The following is a 23,553-nucleotide window of genomic DNA, read 5'->3' as shown; positions in this document are numbered from 1 at the left end:
GCAGGCTCTGACACAGGGTCCCCAAACTGGCAATGGGATCTCTAAACTGGGAATGGGGATTCTAAACTGGGCACATGGTTCCCAAACTGGGAGTGGGGTCTCTAAACTGGGAATGGGGATTCTAAACTGGGTACATTGTTCCCAAACTGGGAATGGGGTCTCTAAACTAGGAATGGGGATTCTAAACTGGGCTCATGGTTCCCAAACTGGGAATAGGGTTCCTAATCTGGGAAGGGGTATCTAAATTTGGCATATGGTTCCCAACTGGGAACGGGGTGCCCAAACTGGGCACAGGGTTCACAAACCAGGAGCAGAGTCTTCAAATGGGAAGAAGAGGTTTTGTATGGCTCCCAGACTTGGAATGGGATCCCACATTGAGCAGTTCCCAAACTGAAACTGGGAAAAGGGTATCCAGAGTGGAAATGGGATCTCCGAACTGTGAAAGAGGCCCCTAAACTGCAAAAATGGTACTGAAACTGGGAATGGAGTCCACAAACTGGCCACATGGTTCCCAAACTGGGAATGGGGTCCTTAAACTGGGAATGGAGTCCCCGAAGTGGGCATGCAGTCCCCAGGTTCAGAACGGAGTCCCCAGCCACACTGTGGAAGTTGTTTGGGACAAGGAGTGCTGGAGCCAAGGGCCCTTCCTGTCCCTTCCCAGGCTGGATCCGGTGACTGGCGGTGACTCAGGGCTGGCCATGGTCACATCCTGTCCCCACCACGTGCCCCTGGCCTGGCACTGCGCCCCAAACCTCCCACGGGCACTGGGACTGCATCCTGGGGGCTCAGCCCCATGGCAGGTTCAGCCACAGGGGTCAGGTCTGGCCTCGGGGCAGGGGACACAGCCCAGTTGTCCCAGTGACACCTGCACTGGGGTCCAGCTGTGCTGGAGCCATTTCTGCGGCTGAGTCACCTCCAGCACTCGCTGTGCCCATCCCTGATGTCCCACAGCGTAGGGGGGGGTGCAGATAGGCGTCCCAAAATCGAGGAATGCCCTGGGGGGCGTCTCCTCTCCCCATCATTGCCTCAGACCCTTCTTGCCATGGCTCGCCCTTGGCAGGGTGATGAGAAGGGAAACCGAGGCACGATGCTGGCACGGGGGGAGGGCGGGGAGCCAGCCGGGGTTTTTCCCAGCCATAGCCCTTTCCCATCAGCTCCTGTCCCACACCCCGTGTCCATGTGCCACATCCCGGGCTGGGATTGCCGGGGCCAGGGAAGGGCTGGGGCTCTCGGGGTGCCAGGTGTCCGGGGGAACAAGGGTTCCCTGTCACCCCCAGCTATTGGGGGGTGATAATGGTGCAGGGATGGGGGTCGGGGGTGGACTGGGACACTGGGACCAGCAGGATCAGCCCAGGAATGGGGAAGCATCTCCCCAGAGATCGGGGAGCATTGTTCCTGGGAGAATCATCACTCTGGGAACGGGGGAACTTTGCCCCAGGGGGAATTTATGTCCCCAGGAATAAGAAGGCACTGCCCCAGCGAGATTAATCACCCTAGGAACGGGAAGGTACAGCCTCAGGAATTGGGGTGCACCACTCTGGGGGGCTGCAGCCCCCCAGGGATCGGGGGAGCATTGTCCCAGGGGTTATCTGTCACCGCCAGGACCCCCCCATCCCCGCTGCCGCTGACGGACGGCCCCAGGCACGCATTCCCGGCGGGGCTGCCCCGGGCTCGGCCCCAGGCATCCGCACCGCCCCGGGCTGGCGGCAGCTGCCGCCGAGCTGGGGCACGGGCGCTGCTGCGGGGTCGCGACCCGGCAGCTGGGCGAGCCCCCCGAGCCGGGGCAGAGCTGATTTTAGCCGGCGGGAGCTATTCCCGGGGTCTGACCCGGGTGAAGGGCGGGTGAGAGGGTGACCGAGCCACCGAGCCACTCCCGGCATGTCCCTGGAGGTGCCACGGGCAGGGACGGGGGGCGGTGATGCCTCTCTGGGGGGACGCCCACAGCCCTGCTCTGCTCTCCCGTGGCAGACAAGCCCGCCTCTCCCGTGGGGATTTTGGGGTCGCTATCGATTGTCCCCACGGTGCACTCCCCTTGGCGCTCTGGTGGCCCCACCGTGGCTCCTGCTCGCCTGCATATAGCATCCCCAAGGGCTCATTTTGGGGAGGGGGAGAGGGGGCTGCCCGCGCCCCTCCCGCTGTATTTTTAGTCCTTTCCTTATAAGGTTCCCATGAATTTTGGGAGCTGAGAGCGGAATGAAGTCATCGCTGAGGTCATCCCGCCTCATCCCCCCTCCCTGTCCCGGCGCGGGCTCACCCCACAGGGAGTTTTTGTGTGGGCTCCATTGAAACTCCCCTCGCCCAGCCTGGAAGGAAACAAAACCCTTCCCTGCCTGGCGGGGGGCCAGGCTGCGGGGGGTGCAGGGGCTCTGGGGGGCTGCGGGGGACTTCAAGGGCTCTAAAAGCTCCAGCCCAGGCAATAATTGGCAGCCCTCCCAGAGCTGCAGCCCCAGGACCCCCTGCCCCTCTTGCACATTCCTGTGTCCCCCTGGTTCTCCCAGGGTGTGAGCAGGGTTTGAGGGTAGGGGCACCTCCATTACTCCTTCCAGCACCCCAAAGCAGCAGGGTCCCCAAAATCATTCTGTGTGCACTCGGCTGGGGATGGGACAGTGGGTGCTGCCTGTGGGGCCTCGAACATTCTGGTGAAATTTGGGGTCAGGGGAGATGTGCCCAGTGGGTATCCGAGCTGCAGCCCCAGCCAGGGTAGCCATGGGGTAACCCAGGCACCCTTGTCCCCCTCAGGGTCATGTTCCATCCCCTCAGGGTCATGTTTGGTGCTGTTGTAGTCACACAGTTCTGAGGGATAGCCCAGGTCCCACTGGGAACACTCTTGATCCCACTAGGGACATCCTTCATCCCACTGGGAACATGGTTGGTCCCATCAGGGAGACCCTCAGTTCTGTTGGGGACACACTGAGTCCCACTAGGGACACACCTGATCCTGTTGGGGACACATTTGGTCCCATCAGTGGCACCCTTGCTCCTGTTGGGACACACTCAGCCCTGTCAGGGACATTCTCAGTCCTGTTGGGGACACACTTGGTGCTGGTGGGAGCACTCCTGTCCTGTCACTGCACAGTCCTTGGGGCACTCACCTCACCTGGAGGAGCTTCACCGGGGCTCACTCTCCTGGATGCAAAGGAGATTCCAAAGGATTCCAAAGGCCCCGGCAATCGCCCCCATCCCCACGGCTGACTCCCAGATTTCGGCACTTGGTCCCATCCTCCTCCTCCTTCATCTCCTCCTCCTCGTGGGGAGGAAGGGGCTCCCCCTCCCCCCACCATCTGTCCCCCCTCATCACTCTGTCAGCACTGGCTGGAATGTGGATTAATTTCGGGAGGAATGTCACCCCCCGCATGGCGAAGCCTCGCCTGAGCCATCTCCGTCTCCTCCTCAACATCCTTCACCCCACTCCTGGCCTCGGGACCCCCAGATTTGGGGACCCCTCGGGGGGCACTGGGGGCTCAGGGGGCTCTGCTGGAGCTGCTGCCGGGCTGATGCTGCCCAGGCACCCCGAGGTGTGCTGGGCCAGGGGCTGATTGAACACAGACTCGGCGCCTGATTAAACTCATCAGAGGGGGATTTTTTTATCACGGTGTTTGGATCCGTTGGAGTTTCACCTTAAAAGGAATCTGTCGCCTTCGGGCAGGGGAGGGGGCCGGGGGCTTCGCAGGGCGGAAGGCGGCTGAATGTTGGGTTCTTATCGGTCTCTGGCTCTGAGCATCCCCGGGCGCTGGCACGGGAATGACCGAGCTAAATCGGGTGTGTGGACAATTGGGCAGGCGGGCCGGGGCACTTGGGCAGCGATCCTGAGCACACCCGTGGGTGCGAGGCTGGCGGGGCCCAGGGATGCCGTGGCCACCCGAGTCACTGTATCCCCTCGCCCGGGGTGACTCAGCCCTCTGGCCGGCATAAAGGAGCCCATTCTTCAGCTGCAGGCTGATTTATGCAGCGCTCCCCACGCCCGGCTGCACAACGGGGCGATTGAGCCCCGCGGGCTCCTCAGAGCCCCCCGGGAAGCCCGTGCCCCTTGGGGTGAGGGGGTCCCCACGGCGCTGCTGCGGTTCTGGCAGCTCCCAGGTCTGGGATCTGCGGGTTGTTCCGCGGGCATCGTGCCCAGACCGTGCAGGAACAGCGGCTGGTGCTGTTGGCTCCTGGCCCGGGGCTCTGGCACGGGCGCTGGGTGGGCTGGGCTGGAATCCCGTCCCGCTGCTGCCGGCAGGGCAGGCGGAAGCCGGGGAGGCTCCTGGCCAGCAGTGAGCCCTGAGTGGCATCTGCGGGGCCCCAGGGACAGGGGAGCGTCACCTCGGGGGATGAATACTGTCTGGGGGAGCATTGCATCAGGGATGGGAGTCCATAGCTCCAAAGGGCTACACCCCGGGAATGGGGGAGCATCCTGCTGGGGACACTGTCCTGGGGGGCTGCGTCACCTCAGGGGTGGGCCAGCATCACCCCAAGGACTGGGACTCTTTAGCTCCAGGGATGTGCATTGTCTTCGAGATAGGGGAGCGCCGTTCACGGATGCTGTTCCCAGCCCATGCTGACGGATGACATAAGGGCACTTTCCCAGCCAAAAGCAGCCTGGAAGTGCAACCCCCCCAGACAGTGCCCTCCCCTGCCCCCCAAGCCCTGCCCCCCAAGCCCCTCCCCCCAGAGTGAGCAGAGCCAGGGCCCTGAGTGGGAGGATGAGGCTTTATTAAATTAATGTCGAGTGGATACATCCAGCATGGCTCAGCCCCCAGTGCTGACGGATTTGGGCTGGGGATCCCGGGGTGGTGTAGCCCCAAAACTCTTAGTCCAAGGGTGCAGTTTGGGGGGGTCTCTAGCCTCCAGCTGGGCATCCTGGGCCAAATACTGGGGGAGTTGGAGGGGGAAGATTGCAGGGAATGGGGAAACAGAGAGTTTAAATTAAATACGGCCACAGCAACCCACCCAGAGGAAACTCAAAATGAAGCAGGGGTCCCAGAGCAAGCATGCAAATTTGGGTGGGCTGTGGGGTGGAACAGAACTTGGTGGTTCTTCACTCTGAAAAGGGGTGCAAAAATCCACACAAACATGTTAAAAACCATAAGGAGATGAGGAAGCATTAGGAGGGAGGTGGGACAAGTGGGGGTATTGGGTTTTGGCAGGAAGGGGGCTACCAGAAGGTTCCCCCTGACTGTTGTTACTCATCCCCTGAGGACCAGGGCTCCTGCTCAGCTCTCAGCCGACACGCTGGTGGCTGGTCGGGTGTGAGGCACAGAACATCCTCCCCCAGGGCAGGGGGCACAGGGCTGGGGTCAGCTTGGCCATGCTTCCCCCTCAGGGTAGCATCCCCCAGCTTGGTGGCGGTGCCATCTCCCGGGGTGGGGGCCCGCGGTGGCATCACCCCCGGGGTGTCTGCGGTCTCTGTGGGGAGCTCCTGTGCCGGTGCTGTGCTGATGACGCCGTTCAGCACCTCCTCAGTGAACTCAGCCAGGTCTTCCAGGCTGGCCTCCCGGTGCAGCCCGTTCTCGGCCCGGACCAGAGTCTCCACCTCTGGGACCACATCTGGTGCCTCCTGCACCGTCGGCTCCTCCTCGCTGGATGAGGTGGGCGAGGAGTCTTCCCCTGCCTCCCGGGGCAGCTCGGTCCTTCCAGGACCCTGCTGCCCACCCTCTGGCACCCTCACCCCCATCAGCTCCTGATTGAATTCCAGGGCCTGCTCAACTATTTCCAAAATATCTGAGTCTTTCATGATATCCACTGGCACCTCTGCGGAGAGAACATCCGTGTCAGGGATATCCGGAATGACCTCTGGAAAACCTCCCTGCTCTGGTGCAGAGCCCAGCTGAGGAGGGTTGGTCTCGGGGGGCTGCTCATTCCTGGGTGAAGGAGGGCTGTCACTGTCGAGTGCTTCTTCCTCCATGGGTGGCTGCTCTTCCAAGGGCTGCTCTGCTTCATTGGGCACTGCCTGGGCCTGGAGCCCTGCTGGAGGAGTGGCCTTGGCCGTTTCATGGAGAGCCATGCTGGGCTCCTCCTCATCTTCCCCCTCTTCCTCCTGCCCTGCCAACTCCAGGCTGCAGCCTGGGAGGGTTGGTGCTCCACTGGCATCCATCTCCATCTCAGTTGTGTTGTGGAGCTCCTCATCTGATTCGGCATCCAAACCTTCCGAATGCTCTGGTCCCTCCCATGCTCCAGTGCCCGTGGGACCCTGGGCTGGCTCATTGGTACCTCCTGCTAATGGTCCCATGGCCCTGAGACTGCTGGGATCTGCTTCAGGCACAGCTGGGCCTTCCTCCAGCTCAGCAGTGTCGTCCTCATCCTTTGGCACCTCAGGTTCTTCAGTGGGTATCTCTGTATCTTCATCTGCTTCTGCAACGAGCATCTCGAGGTGTGCTTTGCCCTCTGGCACTGGAGATGCATCTCCAGGAGCCCCCAGATCATCTTGGCCGCCTTCAGTTGCTTCAACTTTAATTTCTTCAAAGTCCTCAGAGATCTCTGCTTCCTCCAAGTTGGACACCTCTTGGCTGGGAGCAGAGACCATGAAATAACCTTCCTCCTCCTCAGCACCCTCTGCCACAGCAGCCACCTCCGCTCCTGCTTCCTCTTCAGGGCTTTCTGGCATGGTGGGAGTTGGTGGCTTGTCGCTCCCTTCCAGCCACTCCTCACCCTCCTGAGCTGTGTCAGAGCCAGGCTCTGTCTCCATGGTCTCCTCGGTCTCTGGAGGGTTTGGGCTGGGTGCACCCACAGCCAGCATCTCCCCTTCATAGAGGTGCAAGGGCGTGCTGTCTGGCAGCGTGTCCTCCAGCTCCACCCTCCTGCCAGTGCCCGGTGTGACCTCTGGGTCTCCAGGGACCTCCTCCAATGCCCACTCGCCACTCTCTGTGCTGTCCCCTGGCACCTGCACCTGCTCTGAGCTCTCCTGCTTCTCCAGCTCTGAGCTGAGCCCTTCATCAGCATCCTCATCCTGCCCCTCCCACGGCTCCTCTGGGGCCTCGGCCAGCTCCTGTCTGTCCCCTTGCTCAGGGGCACCTGGAGAGGCTGGCTCAGGCTCTGCCACGGTGCCCAGCTGCTCCTGGCTTGCCAGCTCCGGTGCTGGCTCAGCCCCTGGCAGTGCCTGCTGCTGGCTCATCTCCTGGCTCTTGGCATCTTCCTCATCGTCTTCCTGGGCTCCCTCCAGCTCTGCTGGCGATGCGCCATCTCTCTCCTCACTTTTCAGCCTTCCTGCACTGCTCAGGGTGTCATCTGCCCAGGCTGGCTCTTCTGGCCCCAAAGCTCCCTCAGTGTCCTCTGCTGTCACCTCCCAGTCCTCTGGACAGGGCTCTTGGCCACTGCCATCATCCCCCCTGCCCCAGGGCTCCTCTGCTGGCTCCAGCTCCTCCTGTTCCCCCACCTCCTCCACTGAGGTGTTTTCCTGCAGGTCCTCAGGCTCCCCTGGGGCTCTGATCTCCCACTCCAGGGCATCAACTCCCACAGCTTCTCCTGCCCCAGGGTCTTCTCCTGCCCTGAGATCCTCTCCTGCCCAGGGATCCTCTCCTGTCCTGGGATCCTCTCCTGCCCTGGGATCCTCTCCTGCCTCAGAGCCTTCTCCTGCCCCAAGATCCTCTCCTGCCCTGAGATCCTCTCCTGCCCAGGGATCCTCTCCTGTCCTGGGATCCTCTCCTGCCCAGGGATCCTCTCCTGTCCCGAGATCCTCTCCTGCCCCAGGATCCTCTCCTGCCCCGGGATCCTCTCCTGCCCCGGAATCCTCTCCTGTCCTGGGATCCTCTCCTGCCCAGGGATCCTCTCCTGTCCTGGGATCCTCTCCTGCCTCAGAGCCTTCTCCTGCCCCATGGTCTTCTCCTGACTCAGAGTCCTCTCCTATCTCATGATCCTCTCCTCCCAGAACATCCCTGCTGGCCTCTCCCTTTTCTCCCTCACCATCTTTCACTCTGCCTGTGTCCTCCCCTCCCACTGGATCTTCTTCAGCTGCTAGTGAAACCTCCTCTGCTGGGATGGCCTCATGGACACTCGAGGGCTTCTGCTCCAGGCACAGGTCCTGTTCCCTTTCCTTCTCTGCAGCCAGATCCATCTCACACACGGGCATTTTCTGCTGCTCAAACCTTTCCTGCTCTGCATCAACAAAGTTCTCTTCCAGGTGACCTTTTGTGAGCAAAACCAGGTGGCTTTCTGCAAGGACAGCATGATCAGCTTCCACTTCTCTGTGTGGACACTCCTCTTCTTGCAAATCTGCTCCTTCTTCCTGGAAATCTCCATTCTCCTTGCAGGGGCTGCAGGGTCCCCTCTCCTCCTCATCCTCTGAGGGCTGTGATGGTTCTGTGCTTGGGGTCTCTGCCCTGTCCTCCTCTTGCTCTAGCTTTTCCCAGCTGGTCACTGACTGTCCAGGGAGACCCCTGTCCCCTTCCTGGGCCTCCACTTCTGGATCCCTTGGGCTCAGCACAGCAGGTACCTCCTCCTCCTCCTCCCACGCTCCCAAATCTTCACGGCTCCCTGAGGCGCTCAAGGAAGCGGCCGTGCCCGGGGGGAACACGGCTCTGTCCTGCAGGATGCTGCTCTCCACACCCAATCCCTGCAGCACGACCTCCTCAACCCTCTCCTCTGCCTCGGGGCTGTCACCCTCCTCAGAGCCCTCAGAGGGGCTGTGCTCTTCCCCGGGCCCCTCTGACACAGCCTCTCCACAAGCCTCTGTGGGGAAAGCAGGGCTGGGGACACAGGCGTCCCGAGGGGCCCACGTGGCGCTGAGCATGGGCTCTTCTTTGGGCTGAACATCGTCTTCCATGGCCTTGAGCGCATCCTCCAGCGCCTCGCTGACCAGCTGGGCTGGGTACTGCAGCCTGAGGGCAGGCGCTGCTCCCAGGGGCTGCACGCTGGTGTTGGGAGTGTCCCCTGTGGCTCCGGACAGAGGACACTCCACCCCTGTGCTCACCACTCCCCTGTTTCCCCCCGGCCAGGCGGGACCCTCTCCTCCAGAGCTCTCCTGCTCTGGTGGTGAGGGGCTGGGGGGCTCCGGGGAGAGAGGAGGGGCAGCTTTCCCTGCCTGTGAGGGGCTGGGTGTGGGGCAGGCAGGGGCTCCCGGCCCCCCAGCCCTGCCAGTAACCGGCGGTGCTGTGGCATGGAGGAGTGAGCTGGTTTTCTGGAGCTCCCTGGCGCTGGGGCTCTGGCTTTTGGGTGTCAGGGTGTCACTTTGGGGTTTTGTCAGCTGCCCCCTCCCCTCTGCCCTGGGGAAGATGGAGGGGCTGGTGCAGTGGTCTCGGGGCAGCAGCCGCCTGCTCTCAGGGCTCGCTGGTACCAGTTTGCTGCTGCTGCTCAGCTCCAGTTTGAGATCTGCAAAGAGTGAGGTGGAGCTGTGAGTGGGCAAGAAGCCGCTCCATGGCTCTCCCAGCCCTCCCCTGCCTTCTGGCTGCTTCTGGCTGCCCCCTCTCCTATTTTTAAACAGCTCCTTCTTGGAAAGTGGGAAATTCCTCCCTCTTGAGTGCAGCGGATGCTGGTGGTCCCAGGGGATTCAGCATCAGGCCAGGACAATGCTCTGCCCAGCTGCAGCCACAGTCAGGTCCTGCTGCTGGGGAAAGTGTGCAGGTGACAACCTTTCCTTGTTGTTTTTTTTTTGTTGTTTTGAGGAAAAAGGAAATGCTCAGCTGGTTACCACAGCCCGCCGTCCTGCTGGGCAGATCCGTTCCTGCCCTTCCCATGAAAGGCAGGGAACTAAAAAACGAGGCAGAGGAGCAGATAAGCCTTATCCGGGCTGTGAGCCCCGTGCCAAGAGCCCCCGGCTGCTGTTCACACCTTCCTATCGCGGCCAGGCAATCGCTGCCAGGAAAATGCAGGGAAATGTGTCTAAATCCAGCTCATTCCCTGAGCCCTCCCAGGGTGATCAGTGGCACTGCCAGGCTGCTGCCAGGGGTCCCTTACCTCGCACGCCGTTGGCCAACCTGAATTCCCCAGCTGGCATCTGCAGGCGGGTGCTCTCTGCTTCCAGCAGCGTCCTGGAGGAGGAGAGGAGCACAGTGGGTGTTACAGGGTGGGTGTCACAGGGTGCTGGGTGCCCCCTGTGCACCCCAGCTCACCCCGCTGGGCTGCGGCGGCATCGGGGCTGGTAAACTGAGGCACGGAGAGGTTGTGCTGCTCTGTCACGGCTCGCTGAGGGAACGGGTGGACCGAAGAAGCCCCCCTTGCTCCTGTCTCCCCTCCCATCCCCCCGTGCCCGGGATTAGTGTCCGCGCAGGGTGACATCATGCTCTGCCGGGGAGGCCCCTCGCCTGGGCTGGGACAGCCCCTATTCTCATGCTAATTGTCCCCCCAGTCCCTGGCAGGCGGCCTTTGTGTGGGGCCATCTGGAAGGGCTGCAGAAGGGGCACAGGGCTACCCCTACCGAGACCTCCCTTGTGCCCCAGACCCCCTTGTGCCAAGGCCCACCCGTGCCAGCCGCGGTGCCAGGCTCTGCCCCAGAGCCCTGCACACCGTGCGGGGGCAGCGGGCACTCCCAGCTCCGTCCCCACCTCACCTGTAGGTCGCCACTTCCAGGCTGAGGGACATCTTGAGGTGCATGAGCTGCTGCCTGTCCTCCAGCACCCGGGCGATCTGCACCCGCAGGCTCTGCTGCTCCTGCTCCAGGGCCTCCATTGCCAGCTGCGGGTGGCACAGGGGGGTCAGGGACACTGAGCCCTGCCGGTCCCTGCGGACCTGGCACCGGGCAGGTGGCTCAGCTCATCCCCTTGGGATGCTGAGGGACAGGAGCCTGGGCTGAGGATGGGGCAAGGAGATGAGCAGGGCTGAAAGGTGATGGGGAAACGGCTGCTGGAGGAGGGAGGAAAGGCTGGGGTGATTCAGGGCTAAGGGACGCCAGCGTGGGAAAGAAACAACTTTCAGGCGAGCAGCCGAGGCCACGGCACCCTCAGCCCCAGGACACCCATGGCCGGTCCCAGGACCTGGAACAAAGGGGGACCCTTCCCCGGGCAGTGTTCCCGCCGTTCCCGATATTTCCAGCCCACCCCGCCTCCACCTCCCTCTGCTGAATCACTTTTGCAGCTGTTGAATCGCAGCTGTAGCAAAGTTGCTCGGAGCTTATCCTGCCCACACCTCGGCCGGTGCCTGCACCCCGCACTGGGGGCGGCGGCAGGGGCTGTCCTTATCCCGGGATCCCGACCCTGGATCCCAGCAGGACACGGAACAACAGTCCTGGGCAGGGTGCTGGAGGAGGACCCGGTGTCTGGGTGCTGCTCCTGTGTGATGGGGTGGCCCCAAGTCTCTGTTGTGCTGGGGACAGAGATGTCCTCAAGCCACTTTGCTCTTGCTCCCACCCTCCCCAGCTTCATCTGCAGCTCATCCGGCTCATCACGTCTATCCCTTCCCTGGGGTTTGTTCCCTCTGCCTTGCCCCTTCCATCCACCTCTCCCATCCCTCTGCCCAGGGATGTGCCCTGAGCACCCACCCAGGCACCCACAGCCCCCTGCTCTCCCCCTCCCTAGGGACACAGCTCCTTCCTGCTGCCTTCACTCGCCTGGAACTTTTCTGCCTCCCCGCGCTGCTCCTGCCACTGCTGGGCCAGGCTCTCCTCCAGCATCTCCTTCCTCGCTTTGAGCCCCGCCAGGTCCTTCTCCAGGTGCTGCAGCTGCAGCTGGCTCTGCTGGTTGTCCTCCACTGCCTTCCACAGGTTCTCCTTGGCCTGGCAGAGGGAACCCTCCAGCTGCGACACCTCTGTCTTGTAGGTCTCCACCGCCCCTTTCCAGATCTCCGAGAGCCTCTTGGAGTAGTCCTCCACCTCCACTGGCTGGAAAGCCACCGGTGCACAGCGGAAGCTCTCCAGGCTGTGGGAGAAACTTGCAATCTCCTGGTCCAGCCCTGCTTTCTCCTCCTCGTGCACCTCCAGCAAGGCTTCCACCTCCTTCTCCAGCTGCACAGCTCTCTCCTTCAGCCAGATCTGTGCTCTCCTCTCCTCCTCCAGCTCCTTCCTGCTCAAGGACAGCTGCTTCTTAGCTTCTTCTCGGGCTGCCTGCTCCTTCTGGCACCTGCTTTTCACCTGCTGGACCTCCTCGTAGAGGTTGTCCCTGGCCAGCTCGGCCGTGCACTTCTCCCTGAAGGCGTGATCCAGTGCATCCCGCAGGGCTCGCAGCTCCTCCTCGTACTTCACCCGCCACGAGTCCCCGGCTGGGCTGCTCTTGGCGCTCTGGATCTCAGCTCGCAGCACCTCGTTCTCCTCCTCCAGGAACTTCACGCGGGCCAGGTACGCCTCCAGCCGCTTGTTGAGGTCCCACATCTGCAGCGATTCCTCTCCCAGGGCTCTCGCCCCTGCGAAACTTTCCGTGCTCAGCATGGGCGCTGCCGGAGGATGCCGGGGCTGGCTCTGGAGCCGGCACTGCCAGAGGAAGACGCCGGGGGAGGAGGATGCCGGGGAGAACGCGGAGGCAGAGTGGGAAGGCGGGGAGGGAAGCGAGTGGCTGCGAGCAGAGGGGAGTGCAGCTGCTATTCATACTCTGCCATGGCGAGTGGGAGGCCCCCGAGACCCGGACGAGTAGCCGGGTTTAACCCTTGCACAGCCGAGCCGACTCCAGCCCACGTGGGCTCCACGCTGAGCTCTGACTTCCCAGCCCTGCGGAAGAGCAAGGTGTTCCTTCCCACTTTGGAAGGGTGACTTAAGGCCTTGGATCCTCTCCCGGTGTGGCTCGGCTGGGAGTGCCCTCCCTAAAGCCTGAGTGCCATGCCAGGGAGCTGGAGGGCTGCCGTGGGGCTCAGCGTGGAGTTTGGGAGATGTCCAAGGGCCGCTGGCAGATGCCCATCCTGAGGGCTTGGCTGCAGCATTCCTCGGTGGTACCTTGTCAGCCCCGTGCTGCTCCAGAACCTCGGGGCAAGGGAGCTCCAAAGAGCCCACTGAGGGTCTCACAGTCCTGGGGAGGTGATGGCTGCACCGAGGACATCGGTGCCTCTTGGTGCCTGGGGCTGTTCTGGGCTCAGCACAAGGTCCAGTGCCCCGGATCCATCCATAGGGAAATCCCTCAGTGGAGGGAGAAGCGCCTCGGGGAGCACAGCAGTGCATCCAGCTGTGTCCAGCTGCAATCTTCCCTCTTTCCAGATGTCCATGGCAGGATGTGCTGCGCTGAGCCGGGAGCCCAACAGGAGCTGCTCCTCCAAACCTTGGCAGGCGTTGACTCCACGTTTGGTTTCCATCAGAGTTTTCACCCGTGAGGTCAAACAGTCACTGTCGAGATGGGAATCGCTTCACAGGGAGCATTTGGGGATTAGAACTTTTGATTTTCTCTTTTTATTTACCCCAGATGACTTATTTGGGGGAAGGGCAGTGTGCTGGCAAGGGGCGGAGAATCAAAAATTCAGACTCAGGAGATTTCTGTGAACAAAAGGAGCAGGAAAATGTCACTCGGGAAAGATTCCTTGCCAGCGTTTTCTCCCGGGAGACGGTGTTTTTTCCCACGGAGGGTCCCTGCTATGTCCTCACCACGGCAAGGAGGACAAGAATGTCTCCTCCCGAGCTGTCCCACGGGACAGGCTCTAGGCGAGCCCTTCTGGAAAGACAAGCAACAGTCCCCTCTGCTGGCAAAGGCCACCCAGAGCCGTCCCCGAGCTCCTTCCAGCTCTGCACCATTCGGGAGTTGGTGGGAGTCTCACGCCCCCCATATGGGGGTCCCAGCACCCCCTCGGAGGGATGGGGCTTTCCCCTGGTGCCTGGAGAGTGGGACAGTGAGGAGGATAACCCGGTTCGGGGGTCCCCAAAGGCATCGTCTTTCCGGCTCATCTCCGGCCAGACATCCTGTCTGTCTCCTTGGCCCGGCTCTGGTTTGCCTCTCACAGCCAAGACTGAAATGCCATTAAGGAGCACAGGGAGTGCTGAGGTTGAGTAATTGATCTGGGATCCCCAGAGCCCTGGACAGTGGGGTGATGAAGCCCTGCTGCCTGTCTTTATCCTCCTCTTTATTTCCATAGCACATCTGCTCCAAAGCTGGCCTTCCCTGCTGCCTGGGTGCTCCCACTTTTCTCCTTTCCACCCTGGGATGTCCAGGTGCCCCCAAAACTGGCAGCAAAAAGACCCCCAGTGCTCATGGCTACACTGGGAGGTGCTGGGGGAGTGAGCATTTCCTTCCTCCCTGGCCTTGTCCCTCTCTTCCTCCTCCTGCCTTTTGGGGTTCTCCATTGTGCCTGGTCCCCTCTCTCTCAGCCAACAGCAGGGCTCAGCAGGATGGCCCAAATCCTGCAGCCCAGGGAGGGGTCAGGATCCCCAGGGGTGTTGAGGAGTCCCAGTGCTGCTTCTCTGCCTGGGGGATCCTGGGGGCAGAGCTGGAGTGTCCACGTCTGTGTATCCCCTCCTTCAGGGTTGTGAGTGACTTAGGATGGAAATATCTGTTTTCCTGGGGAATGTCTGGGGTTAGGGGTCTCTCAGAAGGGGATGTCCACGTCCCTGGGGAATGCTTGAGTTCAGGATGCCCTAGGATGGGGACGTCTGTGTCCCTGGGTTTACTCAGGGTCAGAAGCCTCTCAGGAGGGAGATGTCTGGACCTCTGGGGGGTGGGTGGGGTCAGAACCTCCTGGGAATGGGATGTCTGTGCCCCTGGGGAGTGCTTGGGGTCAGGCCTCCCTGGGAAGGAGATGTTTATGCCCCTGAGAGGTATTTGGGGTCAGGACCCCCTGGGATGGCACCTCTGAGGGGTTCTCAGGGTCAGGACCCCCTGGGAATGGGATGTCTGAGCCCCCTGTCCCTGTGGGGTGCTTGGGGTGCCCCAAGTGGCAGAGGTTTGTGGGGGTGACAGTTTGAGGGTGCCCCAGGCCCACAGCCCCAGGGTGGCAGCTGGCACGTGCCTGGCACGGAGCGCGTGGCACGGGCTGGTACGTGACTCTGAGCAGGGCTGGATGAGGATGAGGAGGAGGACGAGGAGGAGGAAGCACAGCTGGGTACTGGGGCCCTCCCAGCCTGAACACAGCTGGGACTGGGGGGCTGTGGTTGTTGGGGGTCCCTGTGGGACCAGACCCCTTTCTATGCCTGTGGCTGCTGGGGCTGGGCTAAAGGGAAGGGCTGAGCTCCAGCACCTCTGGTGCTGCAGGCAGGGCTGGGGACTCTGTGCTGTCTAACCAGGGCTGTGCCCTGCTCCTGCCTTGCTTTCCTCCCTTCTCTGCTGCCCCTTCCAGGAGCTGGATGTCCCAAGGACTTTGCCCAGTCGATGCCAACAGCCAGGAACGACCAGGAGCTGCCCTGGGAAGGAGCTGGCAGAGCAGCAGCCCTGGAAAGCTCCCTCGGAGCCAGCAAGGAAACCCCGGGCTCGCCGGAACATTTGTTCCCAATTAAGATGGGGGACGCTCCTTGCTGAGCAGGCACTTCGCGGTTCCCCCAGCCGCGAGCCCTTTCCCACAAAGTGCATTTTTTTGCACGGATTTCCCATCCGGGTGCAGGATGTGACCTCATGGGTTGGGGGTAGGGGGCAGAGGCTGGGGCAGCCCTGGGGTTTCACCCCTGCACGTCCCGGTGCGTGTCCCGGGCAGAGCAGAGCAGCGGGAGGGTCCCATCAGCCTCGCCTCGCCCGCTGGACGCTCACCCCACCCCCGCCCTGCTCCGCTACCGAGAGCGGCTCTGCCGCCTGCAATTAATTCCCAGGGCCACAAATGATTAATTCTGCTCAGGAGCTGCGGCTTTCTGCAAACTCACCCGAGCAATTCCCTGGCAGGCTCCGCGCCGCCCCCCCGGGCAGGGAATGCTCCGTGCCAGGGAAAGTTTGAGCGAGATCTGGTTAAAAAAATCCCTGATGCCAACTCCTGGGTGCTGCCGTTCTGCCAAGGGGCTTGAGTCCCCAAATGAGGGGTCCCAGCTGCCCCCCAGACCTCACTGAGTGCCCAGGTCTCCACACATTCCTCCAGGAACGAACATTCCAGCCTAAAGATGCAGAAATTATCCCGGCCCTGATGCAGACGCAGGTGGGTAAACTGAGGCACGGCATCTCTGTGCCGGACCAAACTTGGCTGTGAGTGCCGTGCTGGGAGTCGGGTCTGGCTGCTCCCACCGCCCTTTCGGGGCTGGCAAAGCCCCTGGGTTCCTTCAGCCCTCGGGGGGTGCCTACACCCACCTCGGCCTCGCAGCAAAAGGGCTTTTGCATGACAAAACCTCGGCTGGCTACCGGCACCCCTGGCCCCGGCCCGGTCCAGCTGAAGCTGCCAAATACGAGGAATAACCCTTCCAAGGGCATTCCCAACCCATGGCGGGGGCTGTGCTGGGGACACCCCCCATTCTTTGGCGGGGTCCGGGGCAGCCGGCCTCAGCTGCTCCCCCACTTCTGCTGCATTGGGTTAACACCGTGCCCGGGCTGAGCATCCTCCTCTCGTGCGGGGTTCGCCAGCTGCCAGGAGGGAGGGACGGGGAGGGACGAGGAGCCTGCCAACACGGTAATATATTTTTTTTTCCTTCTTAATTAGGGGAAGGAATAAATATAAAAGGAGGAGGGAAAGGGGAAGGCAGGGAAAGAGAAAAAAAAAAAAAAAAAAAGAAGAGTGGAGGACACGGACACACACACAGAAGCCTGTTTTCTCGGTGCCTGCACTTATGCCTGGTGCAGCTCCTTCCCAGCCGTCCTGCCAACCTGCTGCCGCCCGCTGCCCGCGCTGCCCCGGAGGAGCCGCAGCTCAGCCCCGAGCCCCGGCGAGCCCCTGCCCGCGCTGCCGGTCCCCGCGCTGCACCGAGGGGCCCCCGCCGCGGGGCTGCCGCCACGCACGGAGCCAGGTGGGGTGCGAGGAGCGCGGTCCGGCCGTGCCCCGGGGCCGCCGGTGCCCCGGGCGCTGCGGTGTCCCCGCGGCGCTGCCGTACTGCGCTTTTCATTTCGATATCGCGTTTCACCTCCGCACGGGCAGAAAGTGAGACGGGACCTGAGCCGGCGTGGGGATGCCGAGAGGTTTCCCGGCGCTTTTCTCCCGCGGGATGCAGGTGCGGGGGGCACAGGGCACCCTCCTGCCCCGCAGCAGGGGATTCTCGGGGCTGCGGGACCCCACGGTGCCGCTTCGGGGAGGTTTGTCCTTGTCACCGACCCTCCGGGGCACAGCATTGTGCTGCAAGTTTCTTCTCAAGGGAGCAGCTGGTAGCGGCTCCGCAGCGCCGGAGGCACAGCGGGGGCTGGGGGGGCTCTGGCGAAGTTGGAAGGAGAAAGGACTTTGGTGCTGCCTGGCTGCTGCAGCCTGGAGCCCAGCCCGTCCCGCAGCCCCTCCGGCCGCGGGGCTCCGAGGTGCTGGGGAGAAGCGGCATTTCCCGGGCTGTTTCGGCTGCTGCTCGCACAGAAACCTCGTTTTGCGAGAGGGCCCGGGGATCCAGGACGGGCTGGTGTGTTCCCTCCCCGCAGACGGGCTGGTGTGTTCCCCTGTCCGGCAGAGTCCCCGGCCGGGTCCTTGTCCCGAGGAGGCTGCGGTCAGGGTAGCAGTGGAAAGGGAAACTGAGGCACGGAGCTGGCAGGGATCCGGCTCCTCCTGCTCCTGCTCTGTCGTGTCGCTGCTCCTCGTGGGGGTGAGCTGGGCTCAAGGGCAAAGCTGCCCAGTCCCAGGGGGGCTGGGGCCGAGTCCGAGGTTTGGGATAGCTGTAGGGCACCACCGGCTCTCCCTGTCCTCCCCCACCCTCTGCTGGTATCCCGGTGGGGGCGGCAGGAGGGGCCGGGGATAATTTTTTCAGGATTTTCGTGGCTCAGCCCCAGTGTGAACCCCAAATCCACCGTGGAGTGTCCCGGGGAGAGGGAATTTTACTGCAGTTCCCTTCCCCTCCCGCAGCAGGAGCATTTCCCCCCAGCATGAAGGGGCTGTCCTTGAGCATCCCTGCCAGGGATCGCTGCTCCTGTCACGCCGACTTCTCCCGTCTCAGCTCAACCCAGAACCTGTTGCTCTTCCTTTTGGCCACCCGAGGGTGGGAGAAGTCTCCCTCTGCCCCAGCCTGGAGCCTTTTCCAGCTTCTGGGCTCAGGCATGGCAGGGAGAGGGTGAGCAGGATATTTTAGGGCTGCTTTTCAAGGAATGGCTTTAGACTGGGGAAATTGTAAGTTTGGGTGATTTTGTGCTGGGAGAGGGGAGGTGTGAATTTTCTGGAGAGCGGCAGCGAGCCTGGCTCCCACCTGAGCTGTAGTGCCGAAATCAGGGACCCCCATCCTCCACCCCACACTGCTGTTCCACCTCGTGCCTCAGTTTCCCCACCAGAGCCCCAGAGCCGGGGAAGGTGGGGATGGGTGTGCAAACCTTTCACGCGTGTGTGTGACACACTTACGCAGGGGTACACGTGCTCATGTGTCCCTTGCGGCTCCTGCGGGGTCTGTCCCCACCCCCGCCCCTCTGTGCGGGACTCCACCTCCCCACGGACCCTCCCTGTGCTCTCCCGGACCCCCCTGCAACAAGGAGCCCCTTTCTCCCTGGGGGACGGGGTGAGGGGCTCTGGCAGCTGCAGGGACCCCCCCATTCCCCACCTGCTTCCGGCCTTTTAAGCTCTGCCAGCAGCCGCTGCCAAGAGGCTGCCGGGCGCTCCCCGCTCATCCCTGAGCTGGCATGTGCCTGGCACGGCCCCGCTCCGGGGACCCTCCGGTGGCCGCACGGATCCCGGGCGCAGCGGCAGCTCGCAGCTCCGGGGGGGGGGACGGACACAGCGAACCGCGGCCGCGGCCGGGGCTGCGGGTCCGTCCCCGTCCGGCAGCCGGGGCGGCAGCGGAGTGTCCGGAGCCCTTTGCTGGTGGGGACCGGGCTGGAGCGGGGCCAGGCGGTGCCGGCGGCTGCTGACTCATTCTGCAGCTGAGCATCCCTGGAAAGCCACCGCTCTGCTTCCCCCTCCTCCAGCTCGCTGCGGGCTGGCAGGGCACCTTGGGAGCCGCGATGAGCAACCATCACGTGGAGGGGACAAGAAGAAAACCCCTCGCCGGAGATGAAAAGGGACACCCCCTGGCCATCCACTCCTCCTGCGTTGAGCCCTGGACCAGATGATGCAGCCCCAGATCCTGCAGGTCCCATGTTCGAGGAGCCAGCTCTGAAAGCAGAGCCAAGCTCAGGGGAGAAAGAAAGATCAGTCGTGTCCCAAAATAGACTTCAGCTCCATTTTCCACCTGGTTTCCCACAGAAATGGAGGTTAGCTGGCCGTGCCACGTGCATGCTTGCCTGTGTGTCTGAATCCGGCAGCCCTGAGCTCTGAGGTCTCAGGGACGATTGAGCCTCTCAAGTTGCTGCCGTTATAATCATTCAACCTTTTTTGGCTGCCCTTCCCTAGTCCTGCTCCTAGCTTTTCCCTCATAACTTGTGGGTTGAAAGATTTTCCGTTTGTGGAAAACAGGAAAAATACCCAAAGCAAAAATCCAACCCCAAACCCCAAACTTGAAGTCTGAAGAGTCTCATGTCATCATGGGACTCCAGGACCTCTGGCCATCACCTGTGGGCAGGGTGAAACTGGGTTTAACCCTTTCCACATCCCATTCCCAGTGCCAGCACACAGGTCCAGTCAGGGATGGGCACAGGAGGGAAGCAGACACTCCAGCTTGCCCAGTTCCTGTGGAGTTTTATCGCTTGGATTTCCTCTCCAGGACTGCTGTCCGCGCCACCATGGCGCCTTGGGGATGGCAAGAAAAGGTGCCCGTGACAAAAGCCTTCCTCGCTTGACTGCCCAGGGGATGGCACCAGCCCCTGTACTGGAGCCTGGCCACGGCTGCCACGCAGGAGGGTTTTGTCCCTTGGTCCAGAACCATGGGGCTGCATTCAAAATATCCGTCCGGAGCACAGAAATCCCCTGGCTTGGCCCTGGCACCACTGGCCAGGTCCTGGGCAGTCAAACTTTGGCTGCTCCTGCTGAGCTCCTGCTGGGAATGGGACGTTTGTGGTTTGCACAGGATGGGGTGTGGTGCCAGGGGCTTTAAGTCCTCTGAGTTTTGTGTTAGGAGCTGTGCATGCACAGTGCCTTGTGCTGTGGGCTGTACACCCATGGTGCCAGGGAATGTACATGGTGTGTGGTGCCAGGGTTGTATGTCCGTGGTTCCAGGGACTCTGCATCCATGCCAGGCTTGTATGAGCCCATGTTCATACGTGTTCACTCCAGGGGCTGTACATCGGTGCAGGGGTGTGTGTGCACAGTGTTTGGTGCCCAGGGCTGTATTCACACCCTCTCCCTGGAGCAGTGGTCCCCTGGGCACACTCTGGGAATGCTGTTTGAAGACACAGGTGACCAGGACAGTGTCCTGTCAGGCTGTCCCTGGCAGCCAGCGACTGGACATGGGGCTGCCTCTGTGGCTGCTGAAATCAATACAGCACAAAGAGCTCATAAATTACAAAGCTGCTCCGAGCCTCAGGGTGCTCTGTTCCCAGGCAATGGCACAATCATCCCTGGCACAGGAGGCTGAGAAGCCTCCAGCCCTCCAAGGAGCCTCTGCAGAGGGGTGAGGGGGTGTTGGAGCAGAGCATCTGGCAGGGGCCAGATTTCCTCAACATCAGCATCCTCTCTGGATGGCTGCAAAAGCAGCCAGAATGCACGGGCAGCTGGAGCCCCCCATGACATGCCTGTCACCCCCTGTCACACCCCTGTGCTCCTCCCTGGAGAGGGCTAGGGGCTGGTGATGGCAGTGCTGGCCACTGGGCTCTCCTTTCAGAGCTGGTCCCCTGCCCATCGGTGAGGGCCCTTTGTGCCAGGCAGCCTGAGAGAGGCCTGGGACATAATGGCTGCTTTGGTCAGCCTCGGTTTTCCCAGCCCGCTCGCGGGGAGCCTCCAGCGTGAGCTGAATGGCAAAGAAGCCATCCTGTTCCTTCCCTCCCCCTCTGCCCCGTGCTTTGTGTGCTCTGGGCTGTCCCCCCCGGCTGCTCGCTGACCTCAGCTCCCTCCACAAGCCACCCCTGGCAGCGCACACGTGCACAAGCGCACGCACACGCGTGTGCACACCTGCACCTGTGCGGCAGCAGGAGCACACGTGTGTGTCCTGCTTGCTCCCTCACCTCCCTCACCACCTCTTCCCTGACCAGACACCTCCTGGGGTTTTCTGACCAAACCCTTCCTGAGGTTTCTCACGGTGGCACCATGGGCACACGGCCCTGGCGCTGGCATCGCCTCCCTGCCCACTGCAGCCAGCGCTTGGGCTGACACCATCTGTGCTCTCCGGGCCAGGCTGGACTGTTCTGTCCCCAGGGGACCCAGCTCTCGGGGAAGGTCACAGGGGCTGGATGGCACCCAGTGGCTCCCAGCCAATGGTCCTGGTTGCTCGTGTTGTCTTCTTCCTCCTGTGAACCAGGATGTATTTCCTTCCCTCTCCTCTCCACTGTCCGAGGGTCCAGGTTACTCTGCAGCCATGCCAGAGCTGACCTCTCCCTCTGTGCCCCAATGCATCACCCCATCCCCCACACACACGGGCTGGGGGATCTCCCCAGCCCCTTCACCCTCATGCAGGAATGGGAGATTTTTTGGTGCTTTTATGGATTCTAAGCACAGCTGGTTGTTTTTGCTCCCCCCTTGCAGGACAGAGCATGGCCCCAGCCCTCCCGCTGCTGCTGCTGCTCTGGGTGTTTGTCCCCACGGTGGTCCCAGAGGTGTTTGGCCCCGGAGATGGCTCAGGTAACTTGGCATCACCGGCCACATTTGTGTAACTCCCTGCCCCTTTGGCACCCTGTAGCGGGGGTCTCAGGGGGTCCTCACACCAGTCCTGCTCACAGCTCCTCTCTTCTCCCACCTAGAGGACCTCAAGGCTCTGCAGGTCTCCATCCCACGCCACCCAGCCCTGGACGCTGTCCTGGCAGGCGACATCACCATCCCCTGCCTCATCACCTACCTTGGCCCCCAGCCCACTGCTGGCACAGGCGGCCGCCGGGCGGTCCTGGGAACCCCCCGGGTCAAGTGGACCTTCATCTCTGAGGGCAGGGAGGTGGAGATCTTGGTAGCTCGGGGGGACAGGGTGAAGGTGAGCGAGGACTACCGGCTGCGCGCCTCCCTGCCCATCTTCCACCAGCGCTACACCAACGCCTCTCTCCTGCTCACCGAGCTGCGCCCCAACGACTCGGGCATCTACCGCTGCGATGTGCAGCACGGCATCGAGGACGGCCACGACATCCTCGATGTCAAAGTCAAAGGTACTCCAAGGTGGGGAGCGGTGGGATTTGGGGCAGGTCGGGGCCCTCTCCTGGCTCAGCAAGTGCTCCCCTGGTGGGGGCTGCTGTGGAGCCCCCTGCCCATGCCCGTGTCTGCCCCCAGGGGTGGTGTTTCACTACCGGGAGGGCTCCATGCGCTACGCCTACACCTTTGCCGAGGCACAGGAAGCTTGTGCCCGGATCGGCGCCAGCATCGCCACCCCCGAGCAGCTCTACGCTGCCTACCTGGGGGGCTACGAGCAGTGCGACGCCGGCTGGATCGCCGACCAGACCGTCAGGTGGGCACCGCATCTGCCCGGGCATTGCGCCCACGGCCTCAGCTGGTCACTCCCCCACAAGTGACCAGCCCTCCCCTGTGCTCTCCTGCCTCAGGTACCCCATCCAGACACCCCGTGAGGCCTGTTACGGAGACATGAACGGCTTCCCTGGGGTGAGGAACTATGGAGTGGTGGACCCAGAGGACATGTACGATGTGTACTGCTACGCTGAGGACCTCCCAGGTGCCTGTGGTGTCTCCAGTCACCTCTTGCCCTCCTCTGCTTTTGCTCCCACACTAACTTGCCCCTGTAACCTGTTGTAGACCCAAGTGAAAAAGCTGCCCTGAGCTGCAGGTGCTGTCTCTCAGATGTGGGGACGTGCTGTGCTGCTTCCTAAAGCATTCCTGGTTCAGTTTGGAGGGGTGTGGGGCTCTCTCCCGGGCAGCAGGCAGTGCTCAGGCTGGGGTGTGCCCCTGGGGATCTGCCCCAGAGCAGCAGTGTGCAGTGTTAGGTGCTTTGGGGTCTGGTTGTGATGCGCCGTGCTTTGTCTGAGATGCAGAGCTGCAGATCCTGCCCAGCCCTGTGTGCATGGGGGTGGCTGGTCCCTCCTTTGGGTCCTGACTGGGCTTCTCACTGGTGGTGGCAGATGCTGTGGGGTGGGTTGTTGGTGCCAGGCAGGCACCAGGGATGAGGGACCTGTCCCCTGTGCACAGGGGATGACGTCCTGGGACAGGAGATGGGTGCAGCTGTGGGGGTTGATTCTTGCTGTGCCTCGGGGCAGTGGTCCTCAGCCCTCCTCAGCGTGAAGCCTCACCCCAGTGCCCACTGGGCTTGTAGCTCTCCTTAGAAATGTCCCACACATGAATTGCTCAGCGCAGGGCGTGAACTTGCTCTTCTACAGTCCCGTTGATGGGTGATTCAAAGTCTCAGGTCTGTTTGCAAGGGCAGGAATCAATCCCACGTGGCGTGAGAGCTCCAGCCATGCCGGCACTGTGGTTTTCTGTGCATGTGCAGGGAGGCAGGGAAGCAGGCAGGAAGGCAGGCAGGGAAGTAGGCAGGAAGGCAGGCAGGAAGGCAGGGAAACACTCAGAAAGGCAGGGAAGCACTCAGGAAGGCAGGCAGGGATGCAGGCAGGAAGGCAGGGATGCACTCAGGAAGGCAGGGAAGCACTCAGGAAGGCAGGGATGCAGGCAGGGAAGCAGGCAGGGATGCAGGCAGGAGGGCAGGGATGCAGGCAGGAAGGCAGGGATGCACTCAGAAAGGCAGGGATGCAGACAGGAAGG

At 62.2% G+C, this 23,553-nt stretch overlaps 2 protein-coding genes across 3 annotated transcripts in view; one reads left to right on the top strand and one right to left on the bottom strand.

Annotated features, from left to right (window-relative positions):
* Positions 1-23,553, top strand: part of BCAN (brevican) — a 35,468-nt gene that overhangs the window by 2,758 nt on the left and 9,157 nt on the right. The window contains exons 1-5 of one of the 2 annotated variants that reach the window (XM_063420355.1): positions 16,367-16,666; positions 21,388-21,483; positions 21,603-21,995; positions 22,117-22,291; positions 22,386-22,513. In XM_063420355.1, the coding sequence (XP_063276425.1) occupies positions 21,396-21,483; positions 21,603-21,995; positions 22,117-22,291; positions 22,386-22,513 (784 nt within the window). In that variant the 5' untranslated portion in view covers positions 16,367-16,666; positions 21,388-21,395. Of the gene's footprint in view, positions 1-16,366; positions 16,667-21,387; positions 21,484-21,602; positions 21,996-22,116; positions 22,292-22,385; positions 22,514-23,553 lie in introns of those variants that run through there. The other variant, XM_063420356.1, reaches the window with a different exon arrangement.
* Positions 4,683-12,460, bottom strand: NES (nestin). The gene is made up of 4 exons (XM_063420539.1): positions 11,456-12,460; positions 10,460-10,584; positions 9,868-9,941; positions 4,683-9,282 (listed from the first exon to the last, which is right to left on the bottom strand). Exons 1-4 carry the CDS (start codon positions 12,266-12,268, stop codon positions 5,162-5,164), a joined length of 5,133 nt encoding a protein of 1,710 aa, XP_063276609.1. The 5' UTR covers positions 12,269-12,460; the 3' UTR covers positions 4,683-5,161.

Source organism: Prinia subflava, chromosome 31 (assembly GCF_021018805.1).
Source record: "Prinia subflava isolate CZ2003 ecotype Zambia chromosome 31, Cam_Psub_1.2, whole genome shotgun sequence".
Classification (NCBI taxonomy): Eukaryota; Metazoa; Chordata; class Aves; order Passeriformes; family Cisticolidae; genus Prinia; species Prinia subflava.
This window is presented reverse-complemented; position numbering and strand designations above follow the sequence as displayed.

Excerpts from the sequence above, each read along its gene's own strand:
- NES (XM_063420539.1), bottom strand. The coding sequence starts at position 12,268 with ATGCTGAGCACGGAAAGTTTCGCAGGGGCGAGAGCCCTGGGAGAGGAA. Across the intron at positions 9,942-10,459 it reads CTGGAAGTGGCGACCTACAG|GACGCTGCTGGAAGCAGAGA; the intron begins GTGAGGTGGGGA and ends CTCCTCCTCCAG. Across the intron at positions 9,283-9,867 it reads GTTGGCCAACGGCGTGCGAG|ATCTCAAACTGGAGCTGAGC; the intron begins GTAAGGGACCCC and ends CACTCTTTGCAG.